General features: G+C 40.1%; 1 protein-coding gene across 1 annotated transcript in view; it reads right to left on the bottom strand.

Annotated features, from left to right (window-relative positions):
* Positions 1-20,297, bottom strand: part of roraa (RAR-related orphan receptor A, paralog a) — a 190,940-nt gene extending 170,643 nt beyond the window's left edge. The window contains exon 1 of the mRNA XM_085412223.1: positions 20,000-20,297. Coding sequence (XP_085268349.1) covers positions 20,000-20,153 — 154 coding nt within the window. The 5' untranslated portion in view covers positions 20,154-20,297. The remainder of the gene's footprint in view (positions 1-19,999) is intronic.
* Positions 20,298-20,875: the final 578 nt, after the last annotated feature.

The raw sequence follows: 20,875 nt of genomic DNA, 5'->3' as shown, positions 1-20,875 counted from the left end.
TCTTTTCTGTATAGGACATGGCAGTATGACAATATTCTGTCTAGAATCCTTAGTGACACAAGACTCTGGAGCTCCCCTATAATTAACCCTGGCTGAGCACCAGCCCAGGTAGTGCACGAGTGAAGGCCCACTGAATGCCAGCATGTCTGGCAGACACCATCCATTTCCCAAACCTGGAGATGATCCTGCACAGGAGACACTTTGACACTCTCTACCGCATACACGGTGGACTCAGCAGAGCTTCGGCCAACAAACCCATCTGTGGAGCTCATTATTAGATCACTGCTAAAGAGTCAAACAAGACCCTCCACACTGAATCTCAATTCTGCATGTAGTTTTTAAGCTGTTTATACAATATCACTATTCCATCAGCTCAATAGGGCTACGATTTTTTCCTAATTATTTTCCCTCATTCCTTTGTTTATATTGGAAAGACGTCATGCTACAGCAGGTTTGCTAACCTGATCAGGTTAGCAAACCTGGAAGGCTGTTAATTTTGTTCATATGGTAATGAGTAAGTATAAATAGGCTCACTGCAGATTAACATTAATATGTTAATATCCATAGCTATCTGCGCCCCTACTACACATGCTATATGAAACTTATGGTATATGAAATCTTTCCACAGCATCAAGAAGAGCTGAGTTTTATTGTGCATCAGCATTTCTTAAAATGGCCCATAAGAGTTCTAACGTTCTCTGTATCGTCTCCGTCGCTGGATAAAGCGAATCCATAAGCTCCTCATTGTTTGCAGTTTGACCAGGTGCTTGGCACATAAAACCCCTACATTCATCTGCCAAAAACTGCTGGCTTGCACACTAGACTTCAAACATCCCTCTTGGTCACAGCTCCGAAAAATTTTTTCAAGAAACTCGGCTCCACTTAGAAACACAAACAGTTTTTATTGAGGTATTTCAACAAATATTTATATCAACGGCAAATAGGGTGTAATCTTTTTTTAAAACAATAAAAGAAAGGCAGTCCCAGTCCAGCAGTTTTATTTGCTGCCTTGCAGTTAACCAGAAACTGGGGTTAAACAGGTTTCTTACAAAGAAAAGAAATCAATTGGCTGCAAAATAAGTATTAAAGAAACAGGAGTTTTTCTATTAGATTAACTAGAATGCATTTTAGCGTAACCACACATTCCCTTACCTTTTTGTTTCTGATGGCTCTTCTGGTTCCAAATGATTGAAATGTTAATTTTATGAAACTCTTAATTGTCTTAACTTGCTTCTCATTTTACATATCCAGAAGTGACGAGGTTACTTATATAGGGTGTACCGCACACCTATTGAATGAGAAATGGCTATTTTCATAACCACAAAAGCTTCTTATCCACTAAATTGGCTAAGAAGGTCCGTTTTTTGTTACTAGACTTATCCAAAGCACACTTAAAGTAATTAAACATCAGTAAATCTTAAATTTCAAAGCATTTTCCTAATAATGGGCAAGGAATGAAAGGACCTCATGACATCTAAAAGCCTTGATGGATTCCAGTCACCTTGACATGTTTAGCCAAGTTGTTCTGATTCTTTCATTTGAAACAATCAAATAGTCATAGAAAATAACCTATGATATAGCAAGCTGCTCACAATGTTTCATTTAAACTCTGAATGCATAAAAGACTCCACAAATAATTTAACATCACTTGATACCAGGAACCAAAAAAGTCGTTTTGACCTCCCGTCTTCATTGTAATTTCATGACAATTTCATTTTAAATTCTTTCTTCCCGACTTTCTACCAAATTGCAGTTCACAGGCGGACAAAAAAGGGATTCTCCAAGTTGTTACTAAACATTCAAACGCCAGCAATGCTGCTTGTTAAGCTTCAACATGTTCAGCAAATCCAGCTGGCAGACCATCATTACACAAAATCAGACTCACTCCCTCTCCAAAAGTGTTCCTGATATCTAAGTAACAATGAAGAAATAGCTGAAACGTGAAATGTAAGCCATTAGGAGAAATAAGATATATGAGAGATTGCATCTGATTTTCTTTAAAGTTCGAATGTAATTTCACTTTCCATTAAATTCAGGGTGGTGGGAATTATTTTGCGGAATAGATGATTGAACCTGGGCTGTCGTTAGGGTTCAAACAATATCCAAGAGTGTGACACGGGTTGAAACCGCCCAGTGCTCCGCAAATCAGCTGGGCACAAAATACCCTTCTGTTCCCACTGTCACCTCCTGGTACCTTCACGCTTTGTGGATATTTCACAGAGGGAGGGGCAGGGAGAAGAGAGCCAGAAACCAGGGGCTGAGGGCCGAGGAGCCTGGATAAATTAGCCAAACCACTTAGGTGATTTCAACTAAAATTAGCAGTGCTGCCTGTGGGCTCCATCAATTCTGAACTTGCTCAAACTCTGACAAGCATGGGGGAACTTTTTCCCCCCGGCCCTCTATCTAGGAGCCCCCTCTGTCTGGCTCTCTCTCTCTCTTTCCTCCTTCCACTCCATCCTCTCCTTTCTCGCCACATTTTTACAACACATAGCTCCAATTAAGGCTCTCATCCTCTTTCTTCAGTTCTTACCTCATTCATATCACAGGCATCGCTGCTGTTTCAATTTTGGAAAATATTCCAGGGCGATAAAAACCCCCAAAACATAATAATAATAACTGAGACTTCCAAGGTTGATGAGACACTATAAACCTTTTTTGTCTCTCCCCCCAGTTTTCAAAGCACAAACAAGTGGTATTTACACAAATGCACAAACATGTGCTGTGATTCATCTTCAAGGTTTACAATCAGGATCTAGCTCCATAGACTGATGAATAATAATGTGGTAGCTGAGAAACCACGGGATTGATCTGAATACAGGGGAAACACAATGAGATGAAATTTCAAAGGGCTCCTTTGGAAAAGTTGTATGCTGGCAACACGGCTACAGAGACTTCTACTTTTGAAACATGCAGCACATGTCCTAAGTATATCATTTGACAGAGTAGGGTAATAAAATGAAAGAATAATGTAACAAGCTCTCCGCTCTAAATCAACACCTGATTCATTATAACGCTCACTATTTTCGATTGATTTTTTCCTCTTGGCCAAAGTGTGAGCTTTGACACACCACATCACCCATTATTATTCTTATGTGCACATATGTATACCTAATGAGAATGTAGGCAGACTGTTCTGTTTTGTTCTTTCTTTACATACAGCACAGGTCCTTGTAAGTGTTTCGGACTTAAAGCCTTTATGAGTTTGTGTATGTCTGATACCAACCTCCCTTATTTTATTTACTTGTTTAAAATAAGTCATCTTTCTATCCAAAATGATAAACACTGAAATAAAAAAATCAGCAAAACATTTTTGATTCAAAATCTGTGAAAAGCAGCGGAGTAAATCGTGCCACATTCCAAACAACTTAATGTGAAGAAACATGTTGCTTTTCTGAAAGCAACAGTGAATGATGACTAATTTTCATCAACAACAGGGGTGAAATCCTCTATCCATGTGTGTTTACAAAATTAACTGCACATTTTAAGGTGCTCTTTATTAGCACAATTAATTGCTCACTGTAGTCGAAGCTGCAGGGTTCAACTGCCTTTCACTGCTAATCAGACAGCAAGTCATCAGCACCCGGACAGCTTGCATGCTAAAACCGGAGCACGGGAGCATGAAAAACCCAAACATGTGTATGTGCACACAAATTAAACAAAATGACAATATTTAAAATGATACTGCTATGACTCACTCAGACGTTCAGTCAAACATATAAACATGAATAAAATCGGGGACTGCCCGATCCCACAGAGGAAAGGCTGGTGCAGACAAAGACATTTACTAGGAAAAAATAATGCTCGGCTTAAGCAGCCAAGCAGACTAAATTGACCTATTCCTTAATCGCTTTTAATGAAGACAATGTGAGCCCTGAGTGCCGCTGGGACCCCAAACACTGGCGCTGCCTGCGTGCACTGCCGCAAACTGGCTGCCATACAAACAAAGCTGAGCAGCTGATTTTTAATTTTAAATTGTGAATTCCAAATCATTTCTCCCAGAGATTACCTTTCCCCCAGCAGACTTTCTCTAATTTGTTCAATTAATGGGAATAGTGTTCCAATTAAAATGTCATGTCCAAATGAATTTAATTTGAGATGAAACTGCCTGCGACAACTGGTTGGTGAGAGATCTCTAACAAAGGAAACGAATGAAGCTGTTATAATAATATCAATCCATCCTTTTTAGATGTTATCATTTTCATAATCAGACTTCTTTTGTGTGTGTATATATATATGCTATATTTTAAGCTGTAAAAATTCCCAACCCTGTTTCATTAATGATAAACAAAAGCAAATGCACAATTTACTTTTTCACAGTATGTTTGAACTTGACTGGTTCTCGTCACCACATTCATCCTGTTTCATTATACTCTGTTGTTTAAGCTGCAACTAAGAGGCAGCTCAGAGACGCCACTGAGACAAAGAGGTCAGATCAAATTAAAACTATTTGATCACGCCACTGTACAACATCCCAGCCAGCTGCCCTTTCTTGCCATTACGCACCTACTAACATCAGTTACTTCTTCATAGATAATATGTGTGGCCTGATGTAGCTGCATCATTATATGCAGGGTTACAACAAGAAGCTTAAATTTATTTAAAGCAAACCCGGAGCGAGACCGAAGAGAGCAGGCCACTACACGAGGATAAAAGCAAAGTGGTCGACTTTTCTTTTTTTTTAGCTTCCCCTGTGAAATAACTTATTTGCTCACATGTTCATTTTGCCTCAACCTCCATTTTCTACTGGGCCAGGACTGGTAAAAATGTATGCAGACAAATGTTCACATCTCTTTTGGGAATGTCTAGCGGAGGACATTTCAGTGGGAATATGCGAACATTCTTTATTCGGCATAACAGCTCCTGCAAACCTATTGTTTTGAGTTGACAAGGTGCTCCACGAAACCATGTCAGCTCTTATATCAAATTCACCATTCTGACCTTCGCCCTAGTTTCAAGTGGGGGGAAAAAAAGAGTCCACGTGAAAACAGAGTGGGAGAGGGCTGGAGAGAGTAAAGACAAGAGAAGTTAAAGAAAGGAGATTTCCAAGGACGACTAACTTTTTAATGGAGTCTCCAGAAGCTGGAGACTGGTACAGTAGTGTAGAGGAGGGCAACAGGAACAACAGCTCCCTCTGGGGTGAGAAGACTGGTCAAGGGTATCAGCAGGATATGTAACCAACTAACTGGCAGATTGACTGATGCAAGCGAAGCATCAAAACAACATATCCAGGCAATCAACTTCTTTGTTAATACAAGGATGGACCACTATACATGAGCAGACTATTGGCAAATAACATGGCATTTACCACTAGTGGATGGTGTTTATCTGCTTTGTTACATTCATTTTGGCAACTTGTTGTATATAATAAAGAGCAGAAACAAAAAAAAAAAAAGAAATCACACACAAATTAGTCTCGGCCAAGAAATCACAGTCAGTGCATCGATTATTACAGTCCTTTTTCAGAGGCTGAGCAGTAGAAATATCTTTTCTTAAATAAAGCACAAACAAGTGGGGTTTTGTTGAGAGCAAGAATGTATTTTGGCAATTCAGTGCATAAATTGATACACAGCAAGCGATATATTAAAAGAAGCTTTAGAGCATTAATGAAGTGCAACTTTCAGCAGGGGCTCCAAATCATGTTTTAATGTCTATGACACTTTCTATACTCACTCGTTTAATTTGCATGTAACAACTCTAACAGAGGGGACACAGACAAAAAAAATTAAACAGACAAATCTCCTTTGTCTTTTGTTATTTCTAGCCCAACAAAGTGCTGTAAATGTCACTACTGCAACACTTTCTCCATATGCCTCCAGACATCATCAAAAGACTATTTTTACTTTTTATTGGTAAATCGTCAACTTTTATTTGAAAGTAAAACAAATGACAGACGTTTCAGCCCCTTGGCGCACCATCATGTGGGCAGGACAGCAAAGCCAGGCTGCCTGACGAATGCCCGGCCAAGGCAAGCTGGAGGGAAGTAAAAGACACTCCTCCTCAAACGGGCCCGTCAGCTTTCAAAGAAGCAGCCATTAGCGAGTGCTCATCAAGCGAGAGCAAGGGCCCGTCCATTCCCCCGGAGAAGCGGAGCAAACGGCAGGCCACAATGCCACTATGCGAGGAGGGAGGCGGAGGACTGCGGAGATGAGCCCTGGACCCAGTGGTGTTTCCGAGCGGAGTCAAGCCGCACGTCCCCGGAACGCTCAATTCCCAGCCCAACTGTCACGGCTGGCACTCGATTCAGCCCCTTCAAGCACATAATCTGTGCTCGTATGGCTGTTAAACACCACACTCTCCGGTCCTTCACTCATTTTGTGCCATGGTATTGTTGTGTCTGCCGTCTTTCTATTATTGAGCCATTAAAGGATTTGGATGGAAAGTCATTTCTCAGCATATGGTATCTTGATCAGCGACAAGGCAATAAGATAGCAAGAGACAATAAATTCCTTGTATATTCAGAAATTGATAGTTACTTATACTGGGGCGATTTAGGAAATGTTATATATATATATACATATATACATAAACGTACACGTGTATGTCTGTGTGTATATGCTTTGTAGCACAAAAACTTATAGAGTCACTGGGTCCTTGCTTCATGCAGTGAGAAGCAGTGCGCGGTGCTATCGCCGGGAACAGATGAGAGAGCCGACTGATTCGTGCAAGTTGGGGGGAGCATCACTGCATTAATCTCAGCGAACACTGTGGGGTCTAAGGTGGCACGGCGCCATGCCGGAGATTCCCACTTACAGCTATCTCTCCCGATGACAGAGCGATAATGTCACCTGGGTCCAGGTGAGCGAAAAATGGCAGCCTGCTTGATGCTCAGCCGGCTGCTTTAATTGGCTAAAACAAAGTAATTTGAGAGCAGTATGGGGGGGCACGAGAGGGTAAATGATGGGACAGAAGGTCATTGCTTCTCTTTCACTCTGCTGTGTGCCATCCACCAACACTCCCAGCATGTGCTACAGTTAATATTGAGATCTATTATACAGAAGGCTTTCACCATCTGCTTTATACACCGAGAACCTGTGCAACACACCTTGTTATTGATTTTTTTTTTATTTATGAGATTTTGTTTTCCTACACTGTATGTCTTCTTGAAGATGTAGCTTACTTTGATTCAAAGGGATGATAAGACACTCAAATATTACAGATGTTTGGTAAATTACAACAAATGATGTAACAACATCAAAAAGCTGTCAGTAAGGCATCCATCACAATTATCCCCAAGCCTATGGCGGTATTTTTGAGTTGCTTGTTTAGTCTGGAAAGCTCTATACAAGCTTCTACGTTATCTTTATTGCAAATAACGATACCTTGCAACAGGAGTTCACTTAGTATTGGAATACAAAATCACAGCATCAACAATAAATCACAAAAAAAATGATGCGTGAAATGGAAAATTCATACCAAAATAAGCAAACTCCCTCTCTGGGTAGTGTGACAAGTGCAGCCAGAGTGCTATTTGCTGTTAAGTCAATAGCACATGAGAAAAAGACAAGGAGTTTTTTAGTTTTATAACCAGCTGTCCTAAAGCGACAATGTGAGGGTAACAGCTCAAGCACCCTATGATGTGGATTCTTCACACAAACCAATTTGGCACTAACCCTTGTGAGGTGCTGCCTGTTACACCTGGCCAGACTTCTTTCTGATCTGGCAAACAGATGAAATCAAACTTCCATTAAAGAGAGTTGGCATTTTAGTAGACATGTTTTACAAGTACATTTTCCTCAGGAAAATACATATTTGCTGGCATCAAGACCAACACCCAATTTGTAGTGCTCGGCTTTAAAAATATCAACACCCGGAGGTGGTTTTCCAAAAATCATTATCACGTTTTTAACATGTTTCTATGAAAGAAAGAATCACCACACCATCCAACACATCACATGATCTCATCACCTTCAAGAAGGCTGACAATTATAGTATCGTTTCCTCAACTACTAATTATTTTATAGTATTTTGATTTGTTGAGGCAAGTTCCCGTGTAAAAAGTATAAATGTTTCAAACCTGAGCAGACAAAGCAACAACGAAACAATAGAAACAAAGAACAATAGAATAAAAAGCTGATGTGCTGCAGACATAGATAACCACGTGTGTACAGAGCATTTCATTAACACCTGTGTATCTATGCGCATGTGTGCATTTGGCCATGTGTGTCTCCGAGCGTGCATTCAAGCATGTGGGTTGTTTGACTGCATCGGAATACGTGATGCACCTGTGTTGAACAAATGACCTCCCGTGCCTGTGTGGGTTTCTCCCAGGTGTGGCTGATGCATGGATCATGTGTTGCAGAGTGCTCTGGGCCACATTGGCTCAATTGTCATGGGATCATCTCTGAATGTGGCCATGAATTTGCATTGAGCGAAGGAACGGTTCACCTCCTCGGCGCAGCCTTCGGTGCATCTGAGGCGCAGGGGAGGAGCGCGCTAGACCAGCCCCCTGCAGGCAGAATCAGGTGTTATCTGTCTGACTGGGGACACCACCATCAATCTCTCCTGTCCACTTTCCTTTGCGCCGAATCAAGTCAGCACAGTGTAGTGCATCTGCGTTGACGACATGCAGACAAGATAAGCGATCGAGCGTGTCAAAACTTTGCCGTGTTTGTGTGATTTGTTAAAGGAGCAGAGATAATCGTTTAATCATTACACCAGTTTAGCTTTTAAACCTTCAAAAGATATTGGGATAAAAATGTGATGCATGAGTACAAGCGCCAACAAGGTTTAAATTTAAAAAGGCAAATTCAGCACTTGTCCTTTCATCCTTTCATTTACTGCGAGCTTTCGCAATGAATGCGGCTTAAAGTGACCACCTCACATGCTTGGGAAAATATAAAAATCACACTTAGTGTAATTGGTTCAGCTTTTATGAAACCTTTTAGACACTTGTTTCAAAATCCATCCTCTATTTATTCTCCTCCAGTACTGCTCCTACTTTTCATATCAACACAAAACAAAATATTTCCTCTTACTGCTGCACAGGGACACAAAGGGCACCTAAAAGACTCAAAACACTTGATCTACCGTCTTGTACCGTGAACTGTCTAACTATCTAAAAAATTAACCCAACACATGTCTGATACTTGTATCTGGACAGCCTCTTTTTTCACATTAGTCACAAGCCGGCTTCACTGGTGCTCAATCAAAAATACAGTTACACCTTTAAATGACACATACTGGCAAAATGGCATCGCCCAGCATGTTGCTCTTTTCGCTTATCACCTAGGAGATGAAGAATTCATCTGAAGATTTGACCCATTACTATTAAAAGCACAGTTAAGTTTGGCCCCGAGCTTTACTAAAGATCTTAAAGCTCCCTGGTAGCTAAAACCACAGCCTCAAATTCTCCTTGTATCTGGTGGAAATATTTGCTTATATCTGCTTGAGGATCTTGCACTGGAGAAAAAAAAATTTCTTGACAGCAAATAATGAAAGCTTTAAAGTCAAAATAGCAAGCGCAATTTCTTGTAATCAATTCCTATGACGAGCCTGAGCGTGCCGGGGGCCACTAAGCATTAGGGAGTTTGAAAAGCCCAGGGAGAATCATAAAATCAACCAAAAGACGCCGGAGAGAGCAGAAGAGGAAAAGGGAGGTGAAAAACCTCTGTTGACACCTGGTCTGTATGATAATTTGATCTGTGTATGATGGCTCAGAGTTTGAAAGGCACTTTGTCCAATTAGAAGTGTGCAGAAAATTTCCACCTGCCCCTGACAGAGATGAAGTGGCTCTTTCAGAAGACACTGTGGCACTGAGCCAGCAAAGAGAGCCCAAACACCGCAAGTGGAGCAAGCAGAAATTAATGAGCATCACAAGCCACACTTGTTTAATGCAAGATGACATTGAATGAATATTCCCTCGGACTATTTCACAGTATATTTTCAATTTCACAAACAAACTCGCAACCTCCCCCCCCCCAAAAAAAAGCTGAACTTATTATTGTTCCTGAAGAGACAGCAAGCTAAACAAAAAGTTTTGTGTCAACAACAGCTCAAAAAATCTTTTAAAGAATTAGATTTGGACATTTTTATACCTGGAACTTTCTCGAAGCGCTGTCTCCAATACAGCTCTAATCCAAATAGCTCTTTGAAATAAGCATTCAACCAAAAAAGAAGGAAGAAAGTTCAAAGTTAAGACGAAAAAAAAAAACAGTTTTGTACATTAACATAACTTGAAAGCAACTGAAATAGTTATGCCATAGGACAATCTCAAGTTCTCGATAAGTTCACTGCGCGCAGCGAACGTCTGCAGGGTCTGCCACTACCAACCTCAACCCAAAGTTTTCATCTTCCTATTTCTGTACGTCTATTTCGGTCTGTCACATAAAAATAGGCTTTTAACAACCCAGCACGGCGTTAATTATTGCCTCTTAAGCACTGCATTACTAAAATAAAGCTGCAAATATTGATTGATCAGACAGATGATATTTGTCAGTGAATAAGTGATTGGAGAATCATACATAGTGAAGTCTGTCTTTCAATCACTGTCAGAAAGCAGCACTCCAGTATTGCTGCACTGATTGAGCCCCATCGTGCCACAGTCTGTCTTAGCACGCCTCCTAAAGCAATCAATTCACAGACGCGCACACACACAAGAACCAAATATTCATTAGTAAGTTATTCATATTCAAAAGCTGCCTTTCAAAAGTAACAAAAGAGCAGAATTGTGTTTGACAGGCACGTTGCAGTGTTTCTGTGACATACTGTGTGAGGCAAGAACAATTGTGATCATCTCCTATTATTTTATGAGTAGCGAATTGTGTTCATTACTGTTGTCTGTCAGGTGGCGAAATCTGTATGAACAAATGTTATAGCTTTTTTTTCCTTTCACAATAAGAAACATATACAAAAGACCTCTTTAATATTACACATATTTTACAATTAGTGAGTTAATTGTTTGGACAACACAACAACTAATATGAGCTGTTTCAATAAGACCAAGCTAATAGTTTCACACTACTGCTTGATTTGATATGATTAACACTTGTGGGTATTGTTTAACTACTCCAGCCCCATTGGCCCCGAGTAGCGGGCACGAAAAAAAAAAGAGAGAAAAAGACAGAGATGGGCCGCGATGTTAATAATTAGTTAGTTCTGCGTTCAAAAAAATTCTGTCCAACCTCACCAGATTATAATCAAAGGCTGAAAATAGTAGCTGATTGTAATCGGCACTCAGAAGTCACCAGGGGTGTTTGAAGAGCCCGTCAAGCCTGCAAGTGGAGCTAATTCGATTAAGTGGTGGCAGTACCTGGAGGGGACGGATCTGTATCTCTCCCTTTTTTATTTATGAGATTAAGTTGGGCTTGTTATTCCAATATAAATAATCAAGCCAACAGAAATGACACTGATTTTCAAGTTGTTTTATCTCCCACGTCTCCAAAAGTTTTCTGTTTATTTCAGGTGACAAATAAACTTTGGGAAGTAATGACACGGCACTACTAATGTAACGAAATTAGCAGTGGAGGATGTTATATGAGTGCTTTACCTCCTGCAGCACTGGGATTTTGTGTGACAGAACCACAGAAAAGCAATGTTGTTACTATAACAAAATATTTTGGTCTTCTTTTTCTTTAAAAATTGAATCTGTAAAAACGGAAAAAACACTCTGCATGTAGTGCAATAATGGCGCACAGACTCGTAAAAACACATTGTTCTGAGTGAAGGTTTAACAACTCCTGAGACCACCTTCTCTCGTCTACACTATTCTGTTATATGTAATACATGGTGAGAATGCGTAAGTGCAGACATTGTTAAATTACATTATTACTCTAAGCATAGGAGAAAGCAAATGGATTATTCTGCCTTGTTATAGTCCGTTGCTGCTGCTCTTCATCTGTGCTAGAAAGGCAGCAATATGCAACAGATATTTCCATTTTTATCTTAGTCCGACATCATACGCGACAGAATCCTTAAAGCAAGGCTGCAGTGAATTTAGCCTTCAGAAAGAAAGATAAATGACAGCCAAGAAGCTCTTGAGTTGTGCTGTTTGAATAAAATGCTTTAGATTTCTTCTCGTTTTAAAGCAGACATGTGCACATAATGTCCATAGCTGGCCGATCAGAGTGCACACACAGGTAAAGGATTTGTGATTTGAATTAAATAATAAAAGACTTCTCTGAATGTCACGCAGGGCGTGGTGCAGTCTGGCAGGTGTTTTGCAGGAGTTTTGTTAAGAAGTGAAAAGAATGATGGTTTGAAAGATAAAACGGTCAAAGTTTCTGAGTGTAAAAAATTTACATGCAAAGGGCTTACCTACCTGCTTGGGAGCTTTTCACCATCCACAATGATGGAGATGTGAAAGCCTTGGCCATAGATGTGACATAAGAATCCCCCCAGAGTGAGATTTTAGACCCCTCTCACCATATCTTTCCCTCTAGTCCTCTTCTAAGGGGCCCTTTTCATATCGCAGAGCCACAGAGAGGCATGGAGCCAAGCAGCACAAGTACTTAGGTCACAGTGTACCACATTAAAATTAGACTCCTTTAACGCCCTCCAATAATGCATCTGGAGTATTTCCGGTCATAACTATTCAAAATTTTCTATCTAAGATACAAACTTCAGTAAATGGGCCATAGATCTGAGCTATCATTCACCACTGGAGATTTCACATCAAATCTGGTGTCTGTCACCAGTTGAAATTTCCTCGCCAGCCCCAGTTAAGTCACTAGTGATTCAAACTCAAAAATAAGCTGTCCCACAAGAATAAAACTTTCATAGATGGTCTAGGTTAAGTTTTTAAACTTATTTTAATTAATATTGCCTGTTAAAGGCTGGCATTGAATTACCTATAGTGTAAGCCTAAAATAAATATAAGTTCTAACTTAAATTATGCAAAAAATGCAAATTAAATATACATATGAAATGCATTTATGTCAACAAAAGTAAATGATATACATAAATGCATTTTCAAGCCAAATGCACTTTAGTTTATATGGACAATTGTGAGTGAAATGCACAGGTCAAGCAAAAATCTGCTATTTTGCAAATGGCAAATACTGTGGTGCATGCTTCAGTTCATTTAACAATGACTTAATATGTGTTATGCATAAAATTTTAAAGTGTTAAATGAACAGAGAATATTGGATTTTCATTTGAGACAAACAGAGCTAAACAATGAAAAACAAGCAAATTTCTTTAACCAATGTCTAGAGTCTTTTCACAAGTTTAGTTTAATTTTAATCAAACTAAACTTAATTTACTACCTTTAATGTATCTGTAACTATGCATCTCTGAGACTTGAGAGACTTTTTTATGTCATATTTACAGGTCAGACCAATCGAGTATTTGCTGAAATAGAATTAAACTCTAGAGCTGTTTCACATGTCTTGTTACATAAAGAAATCAAAGGTCCCTGCCAAATCCAATAGTTTAGCAAATGGAGTGGTGTTACCAAACACCATATCATGAACAGCTGTGTCTGTGTTTCAGTTTTTTCCTGGAATTGCACAAGATGTTAAAAGAAAATCAGTCATGCTTCCACTTGGAGCAGCATTCTTTTTTACTCCACAGTATTTGTATACAGCTTCCCTCTGTTCTGTATGATGCTTTTTTATACCAGCTCTTCCAAGTCTGCACGAAAGAGTGCTTGTCCTTCTTCAACACTGAGACGATATTTGCTGTCCCTCTTGTACAGTACCCTACATCTGTTGTATGCATTAAAGTTGGGGTCTAGCTTTACACACTGATGTTGACAATAACCATAATGTGCAAATAATAAAATATTTATGTCAGGATTAATCCAAATTGGCTCTGGTTTTCTAATCGCCTGTGCCAGTGTAAACTGTGTTTTGGCATTAAAAAAAGTACTGTCTGTATATACAAAGACAACACGGTGATAAGATTGCATGCAAGAAGTGGAAAAGGTTTTTATGACTGACCCTGTTGCATACGCTTGTGTTGACCCTGCAGAAAAGCCCTTTCATTTTGCATACACTACAGCTGCATGCAAAGCAAACTGACAATAAAGTTTGGTTTGATTTGATGTGTATTACTGGGATTTCCCTTCTGAAGGCACAAAATATAGAAAGGGGAATATTTAAATCACCTGTGCAAACTGATTAACTGTTTGTGACATGCAGTTTGCTGCTAATTGTGTTGATATTTAATGCAGAAAAAAGCATGGTTTTTTTGTGCTTTTTGTGCCTGTGTTCAGAAACCAAATTTTGTTAATGACCCATAAAACTAACCACACCTATGAGTACCATTTGGGGATTGTACTACTAACAAAATAGGCTATTGTCAAGTTGTGAAAATGTTTAAACATACATTGTCCAAACACACAGTATTATGACTTGATTTGCTTTTGAACATATGTGCTTTTTAGGTATCACATTTAGTTGGAGGTAACTTAAGCCAGCTCTAGGTTAGGCCGACCGTCCCTGTGAAAGAATGCATTCATCAAACACAGGGGCTGGAGGAAAATTTTGTTTGCTGTGAAGCAGTGTTGCTTCATCAGGGCAAGCAAGGTAGGCAGAGCTTGTCCAGTGAACTAACACCAACTAAAATATACCAGTGTGAAAGTGATCTGTCTCCTTGCATTTCACAGTATTATGTCATAAAACTGCTCACTTGTTTGCATCCATCCTTTAATTTCCTACCATCTTGCGGCCACAGTTGGATATTGTCTCTGGAAGCAGGCTTTATTCTGCTTGACTCTGGAATCTATACGGGGCCAGCATTATGATGGAAATGCCCTTTCGCAAAGCTTAGCTGGCAAGCTGAGAGACAATCGGTTTTTCTGGTACTTTGCATGTCCACAAACTGCTGGGCTTTGGTGGGAAACTCAGAGGTATGCTAGAAAAGCTGACTCTGCTTTTACTACTCTAATATCAGTTACAGACTACATGTTATGTGGAGACAGAGCTAACATTAGTACATAAACAAGCACTCCATGATTTATCATCTCAACAACAAGGTTTTCTCTAGCTAATCACCTTGGCCAACCTGTGTGATGTAGCGGAGTTAGAGTATAGTGTGAAAAAGTTTTTAATAATTCCTTCAGCACAACAGCAAAGAAAGCATCAATGATGGAGAGGGGACGTCAAATCCTGCCACGTCTGGTTTAATAAAGCAGACAAGTTGCACAGGTGCAGGCTCGGCCATCACTTTCAGATTATCAGCTATGAGAATTCACTTGGTTGATTGGACGTACTAAATTTAACCCCAGTGTTTCGCTAAAATATCAACTTCATTTTTTATTGATATTTTTAATCCCAGTGAGCTCATTAAATTGCTTTTTTGTTTTGTTTTTAAGAAATGGCATCCTCACAGGACAGCGACTATAAACACAATTTTACAGAATATGATAAATTACAGGAGATTAGACAGAATATAAAATATTTAAAGCTCAAGCTCAAACATGCAGCAGTAATACCGATTCATATAACAACGCAAGAAAATATTTTTATGCAGCATAATTGCTATTTGTTTTAATACTTTAAGTTAAACGCTCCAATAGTTCACGGTTTACGAGGAGTTGGGTCTGTGAAGGTTCTCAGTCATCCAGGTCATCGTAGTCTAAGGAGCTTGGAAAGAAAGGTGTGTGGACTTCTTTAAGTTGCTTGAAGACGTTTCACCTCTCATCCGAGAAGCTTCTTCAGTTCTAGGGTCAAATGGTTGAGACGCCCAGATTTAGGGACTCTCCACCAAGCTCCTTAGACAAGGAGTTGGGTATTTTCATAGTGCAGTATAATTTTACTAAACAATTCCTCCAGTACTTGTAATTGTCAGCTAATGCTAAATCTTTTGATGGTAAATACTAAAGTACATTTTTAAAATAATTCTTCATCCAGAAACAACTGCCGAAAGGTTAAGACGTGTCCGTGCAGAGTACAGAAAGCTGCAGGAGGTTGTCAGTTTATATAAAAGAATAAAAGACAGGCAGTACAAAATCATAAAAAGATCTGTTTTAATCTCATCTAATGTGTCTTGTTAAGCATGTTTCTTCCTGTCATCATCTATATTCGCCTTTCTGTGAAAGTCACCACACACATCACTGCTGTGAAGTAACAGTAGTAACCACTGAGCCACTGTGCTGCTAATTTCATATTTTGAAATGACAGCAAGAAAAAAAAAGCTTCACATCTTGCCTGGCAATATTTCAATCAATGCTCATCAACTACTAACTCTAATATTATGCTGATATTCACAGGTACACTGCCTAGATAAGCATGATGCAACTGAAATAATGTTTGACCTTTGAAGCTCATAAGAACAGAAGATCGGGGGGGGGGGGTTTCCAACAGCTCTAGTGCCAAAGTCAAAACGAGAAACAGTTGTCACCATCTATGCAACAGCTCGGTGTATGGTTGAAGAAAGACTGACTGTTAACATTTAACGATGTGAAGTGTCTGATGGGTAGCAATAAAACAGTTCATGATATCATTACCTCACCCACATTTCAGAATTGAAAACGCAAGAGGACTCAGATTTGATATTATGTTATAGCCAGCCAGCCAGAAAAAAAGGACACATAATGGAGTTCCACTCCTGGATCTGTCCAAGCTGTCCAAGTTATAAGCCTATACCTGTACCTTCACGCTCTCCAGCGGGCAGAGTGCCCTCATTCACTGAATCTGAGAATGCCACGGCCACAGAAATGCCGCTGTCCATTCGAGAGGCGCGCTAACCTCAGCCAACTGCCAGCTTTCTGAGATTTAGTGCAAAAAGTTAAAACTCTATGCTGCTGTACCTCATCCGTCCTCTTTCAACAACGACTAAATAAATGCTGGCTGTCTAGCTGAGAGCTCTCGTTTCACTCCCCACAAATAAAACCTCTGAGTAAATTGTGGCTACGTGTTCATTAAGAGATGAGTGACAATGTTTAAACTCTCCTCCGTTAGACTGGATCACGCAATATGCTGCACTGTATGTTAAGACTTCTCTACACTGAAACCTGAAGAACAGGTTACTTTTTTTATTTTATGGAAACAAAAATGTGTGGTGGGAAAAACTACAATAACGCTAGATGTAGTGAAACAATAGGAAGAAAGCTGTTATTCAGGCTAAAAAAAAAATCATATCAGAATTAATCGAGATATGAGACGGAGGCAAACTAATAAGCAGGAGGCTCTGTAATATTCTCCACCACAGGGAACCACATCACACTTCACCTAGTGACAGATTACGCTGTTCTAAACCAACATAATGTTATTTGTACTTTATGAGTAACCTCTTACTCCCTAACGAAGGAAAATGATTTTCAGATGACTCACAGTCTGCATACATGACAATGATAGCGCAGCACAAGAAGACAAGCATATCAATCAGCATCATTCGGTGGAGTCTAATTCCACACTTCTAGGAAGCACGCACATTTTCAGCAGTCGAACAAACTAATGTTAAATGTGGATGCAAACACCAGGTCTCTCATCACACGCGCGGCTTCGGTGCTTCCCTGTGCAACTGTGAGATTTCAAACCTCTGCAGAGACCGTCACCTTACATAACTAAGCCATTAATATTGATTGTTTCCAAATTTGTGAACGGAGAGATCTTGCAATATGAAAATAACACCCTTTCTTCTTTCCAGTAATGATATACCAAAAGCCCTTCAAGGCCTGTTCTCTGACCCACTCAAGTCTTACAGCAGAGCTTCTGCTGAAGTAAGCCATTTCTACTTATAAGGTATTAGCACTCAGGGTTAAAACAGTAAACGCTCTGCATGCAGGATAAGCAATGTGCATCCTCAGAAAGTCTAATACAGCTGCTGTAAAGAGGGAAACTGCGCTTAAGCGAGTGTCTGCCGCCTTTCAGATGTTGGTTTCCGTGCCTGGCCTAAAAAGCCAGAGTCTGAGCGTGGAAGCGTAATCCTAAAAAATGTTTCAGAAGTCTGTAACACTGCTGTGAACTATAAATATTTTTTTACTGTTTCTTTTTTTCTCCTTTTTTATTGTTTTATTTTTTTAAGCAACCCTACAATCAACTCTGCCTACGCAATAACCCGGCTGCAGCTTCTCCTTAATAGAACATGTGTACTTTCAATTGAATAAAGCAATTATGGCATAATATCTTTATGAAAGCAAGCTTTTCTTCTGCTCTCCTGCATGATGAATGCTGTAAATATTTCTAGATTATTACATTTATAAGACATCTCCATCGTGACCTCAGCTTGGGGGTCTTTTAAAACAACCAGTGGCCTTCCTTTGTAGCATTACAATACGTTGTCATCTCACTGTAATATTTATTAATGTTCTAAAGGTTAGACGACTGACCGTAACAGAGTGGAGTTAAAGTTTCTAATGCTTTTCCCACCTGTATGAAAGGCTAAAATACAAAACAGGATTTGAACTACACAGTTAAACATGAGAAAATAATTCCAGAAATTTAACCATAAGCGATGTCAGACAAATATTTACTTGCAATAAGTTTTTGAAAAGTTCTCAAAAGTTTTCTTTAAGCCCTCCTATGCTAAATAATATCCAACGATAATCTGTTTTCTTTGTATAAAGGCCAAAATAAAGTTTCCGTGCTGAGAACCTCCTTTCAAAGTGCAGAGATTGCCCCAGTGAAGACATTTTTTTCACCCATTCAGCATTACATAACAGACCAAAGGCGTTCTTTTTCCTGTCTTTCTCTTTCCCAGACGCACTTTAATCCTGTGCATAAAAGGGTGGGGTGAATATGGGTCAGCAGGTTAGGAGTGTCTCAAAGTCAGACTTGTGAAAAAAGAAATCAATCCACGAAGCCTCCCAACTACCTGTCTTTGCCCCGCTATTACATAAGCGCGCAGGCTGTGCCAGCCCACAAAGTCACACAGTTTCGCTTGAGCGGTAAATACATATAAATAGTCGCTGAACTGGGCTGTTTTTTCTATATAAAACAAGCGCGGTGATAACGAGGAGTAAGGGGGGGTAACCACTTTATAAAGTGAAAAGATCTAAGATGATGATTTCTGCTCTCAGTTGCGCGCCTCTGTTTATGGCTAAACCTGTTACATAACCAGCTTACATTCCACAATCACCATATCACACTCTAAATATACCCTTGCGCACAGGAAGAGTGCGCTCACAAAAAAGAAAAAAGAAAACGTCGTTCAATGAATGAATGTCACATCTACACCGGTCGCTTCGCTGCCATGTATCCACACCAACTCTGCTTGTCAGGAATCAGCAGAGAAAGCACTATTTCTTTGAACTTGGGTGAGCCCGGTTAGCCTGTGCTGGATACAGCCGAGAGGGGGTGTGGTTAAATACTGTCTTGTACTGTACAACATGGACGGGACGTGATGGATAAATCGTGTAAAAAAGAAACAGTCCTCATGCAGCAATGCAGACGTTTTGACGGGCTAATTGCAATGTAGGGCTCGTTTGGCTTTCATTGTCTGTTCGTATTGAAGGGAGGGGGCTTAATCGCAAAAGGCGTGCAGAAGCCTCCAATGCTTGCAACACTGTTTGCTGGCATTAAACAAATTCCAGCTGCTGGGGCGTCTTTTTCCACACAGGAATAGCGCAAATCTGTTAGCTGGAAATGTAAAAAAGGGGGAAAAATCCATCCAGACGGTACAGTGTGTTGTATAAGGCACTGTGGAGGACACGTCTGTGCGAAGGCGAATAGCACTAATCGATAAACTAACCCACAGTTTCCCAAAGTTCACTTTCGACTCTGTGACAATATCGCGTTAGAGCGAGCACGTTAGCCCGTTTTGGCACGAGGAGAAGGTCCCGTTGGCCAACTCCGGGTTCCTGGATAATTGATTAATCTTGCAGTCAGAGTAAATGTGACATCTGTGACCGTATCACCCCCTATGATTTGAGCTGTCAGCAGAGCCTAAACACCAGGATCCCACACCGAAGCACTCATTACGACCAAGTGGGTAATCGCCGCTGTGGTACTAAATAAAAAATAAATAAAAAGCTGTGTACCTGTGGTTGGGTGATTTTTAGACAGTGTGCAGTTATTCAAGGGGGACGCGATTTAATTCATTTTTGAAGTTTGATGAAAATGTCCCCGATCGCTCCGTATTTCTCATCAAGTGAAAAGGGGGAAATCGGTTCGCTTACCTCTGTTGGTGCTGGAACAGGTCTGCCTTCGAACCGGGGCTGGATGGTCCGCTTTCCGGAGCGTCTCCAGGTTTACCGGGGTTTCCCTGACCGGGGTAGCCGGCTCCGAGGCGCTGTTGCCCGGGTCGCTCGCTGGATCTGGAGGGGACTCCATGTTGAATTTCAGATTTATTGTTTAACTACCGCTGATACTTCAAACTAATTCTATGCGATCTGTGAGCTCCGACACCACGTCTCGCTATCTAATTTAGAAGTAAGAAATGAGAAATGCGAGTGTGTCTGGAGGTGGGTGTGTAGGTTTGATTGTCCACTAGCAGCGCTAGTGAGAGCTCCAGTCATGCAAACTGGAAAGGGAGAGGTTGTCAATAGTCGAAGAATAGATGTAGGCCTGAAAGTAATCCACGCTGATCGACCCCGCGCAGTTTTGCATGGTAATATCGATTTTCTATTACTGTCTAACCATTTCCAAAGATTTTTTACATCTCTGCATTTGCTTATATGCAAAATAAGAAAACCGGGATAGAATACTATGAATTATAAACTGCAAAACTGCACAGTGTGGCCAAAATGCATCCTTGTGCACGCAACTGCGCCTGTAGCTACATAATCTATTTCTTTTAGGCCGTCGATCTAAAAATAATCAATATAATTTTAGGAAAACACTTTATTCTTGGGGTTGTTATTTTATTTTTGCTTTAATTTAAAAAAAAAAATCCCTGTTAAATATGGAACTTTTATAATTATCGCCATATTACCCATCTCTCTTCTCTCTAACGTCAGCCAAAAGCTGTAGGGGTGCAGGGAATATTCACTTCAAATTCCTTCACTGGGCTTGCCAGCCATAAGCATATAGGAGTCTGTCGGCTGCTCTCAGCC

The sequence above is a fragment of the Rhamphochromis longiceps genome, linkage group LG7 (assembly GCF_057381845.1).
Source record: "Rhamphochromis longiceps isolate RC_006_pf linkage group LG7, R_longiceps_female_GT1.1, whole genome shotgun sequence".
In the NCBI taxonomy this organism is placed as follows: domain Eukaryota; kingdom Metazoa; phylum Chordata; class Actinopteri; order Cichliformes; family Cichlidae; genus Rhamphochromis; species Rhamphochromis longiceps.
This window is presented reverse-complemented; position numbering and strand designations above follow the sequence as displayed.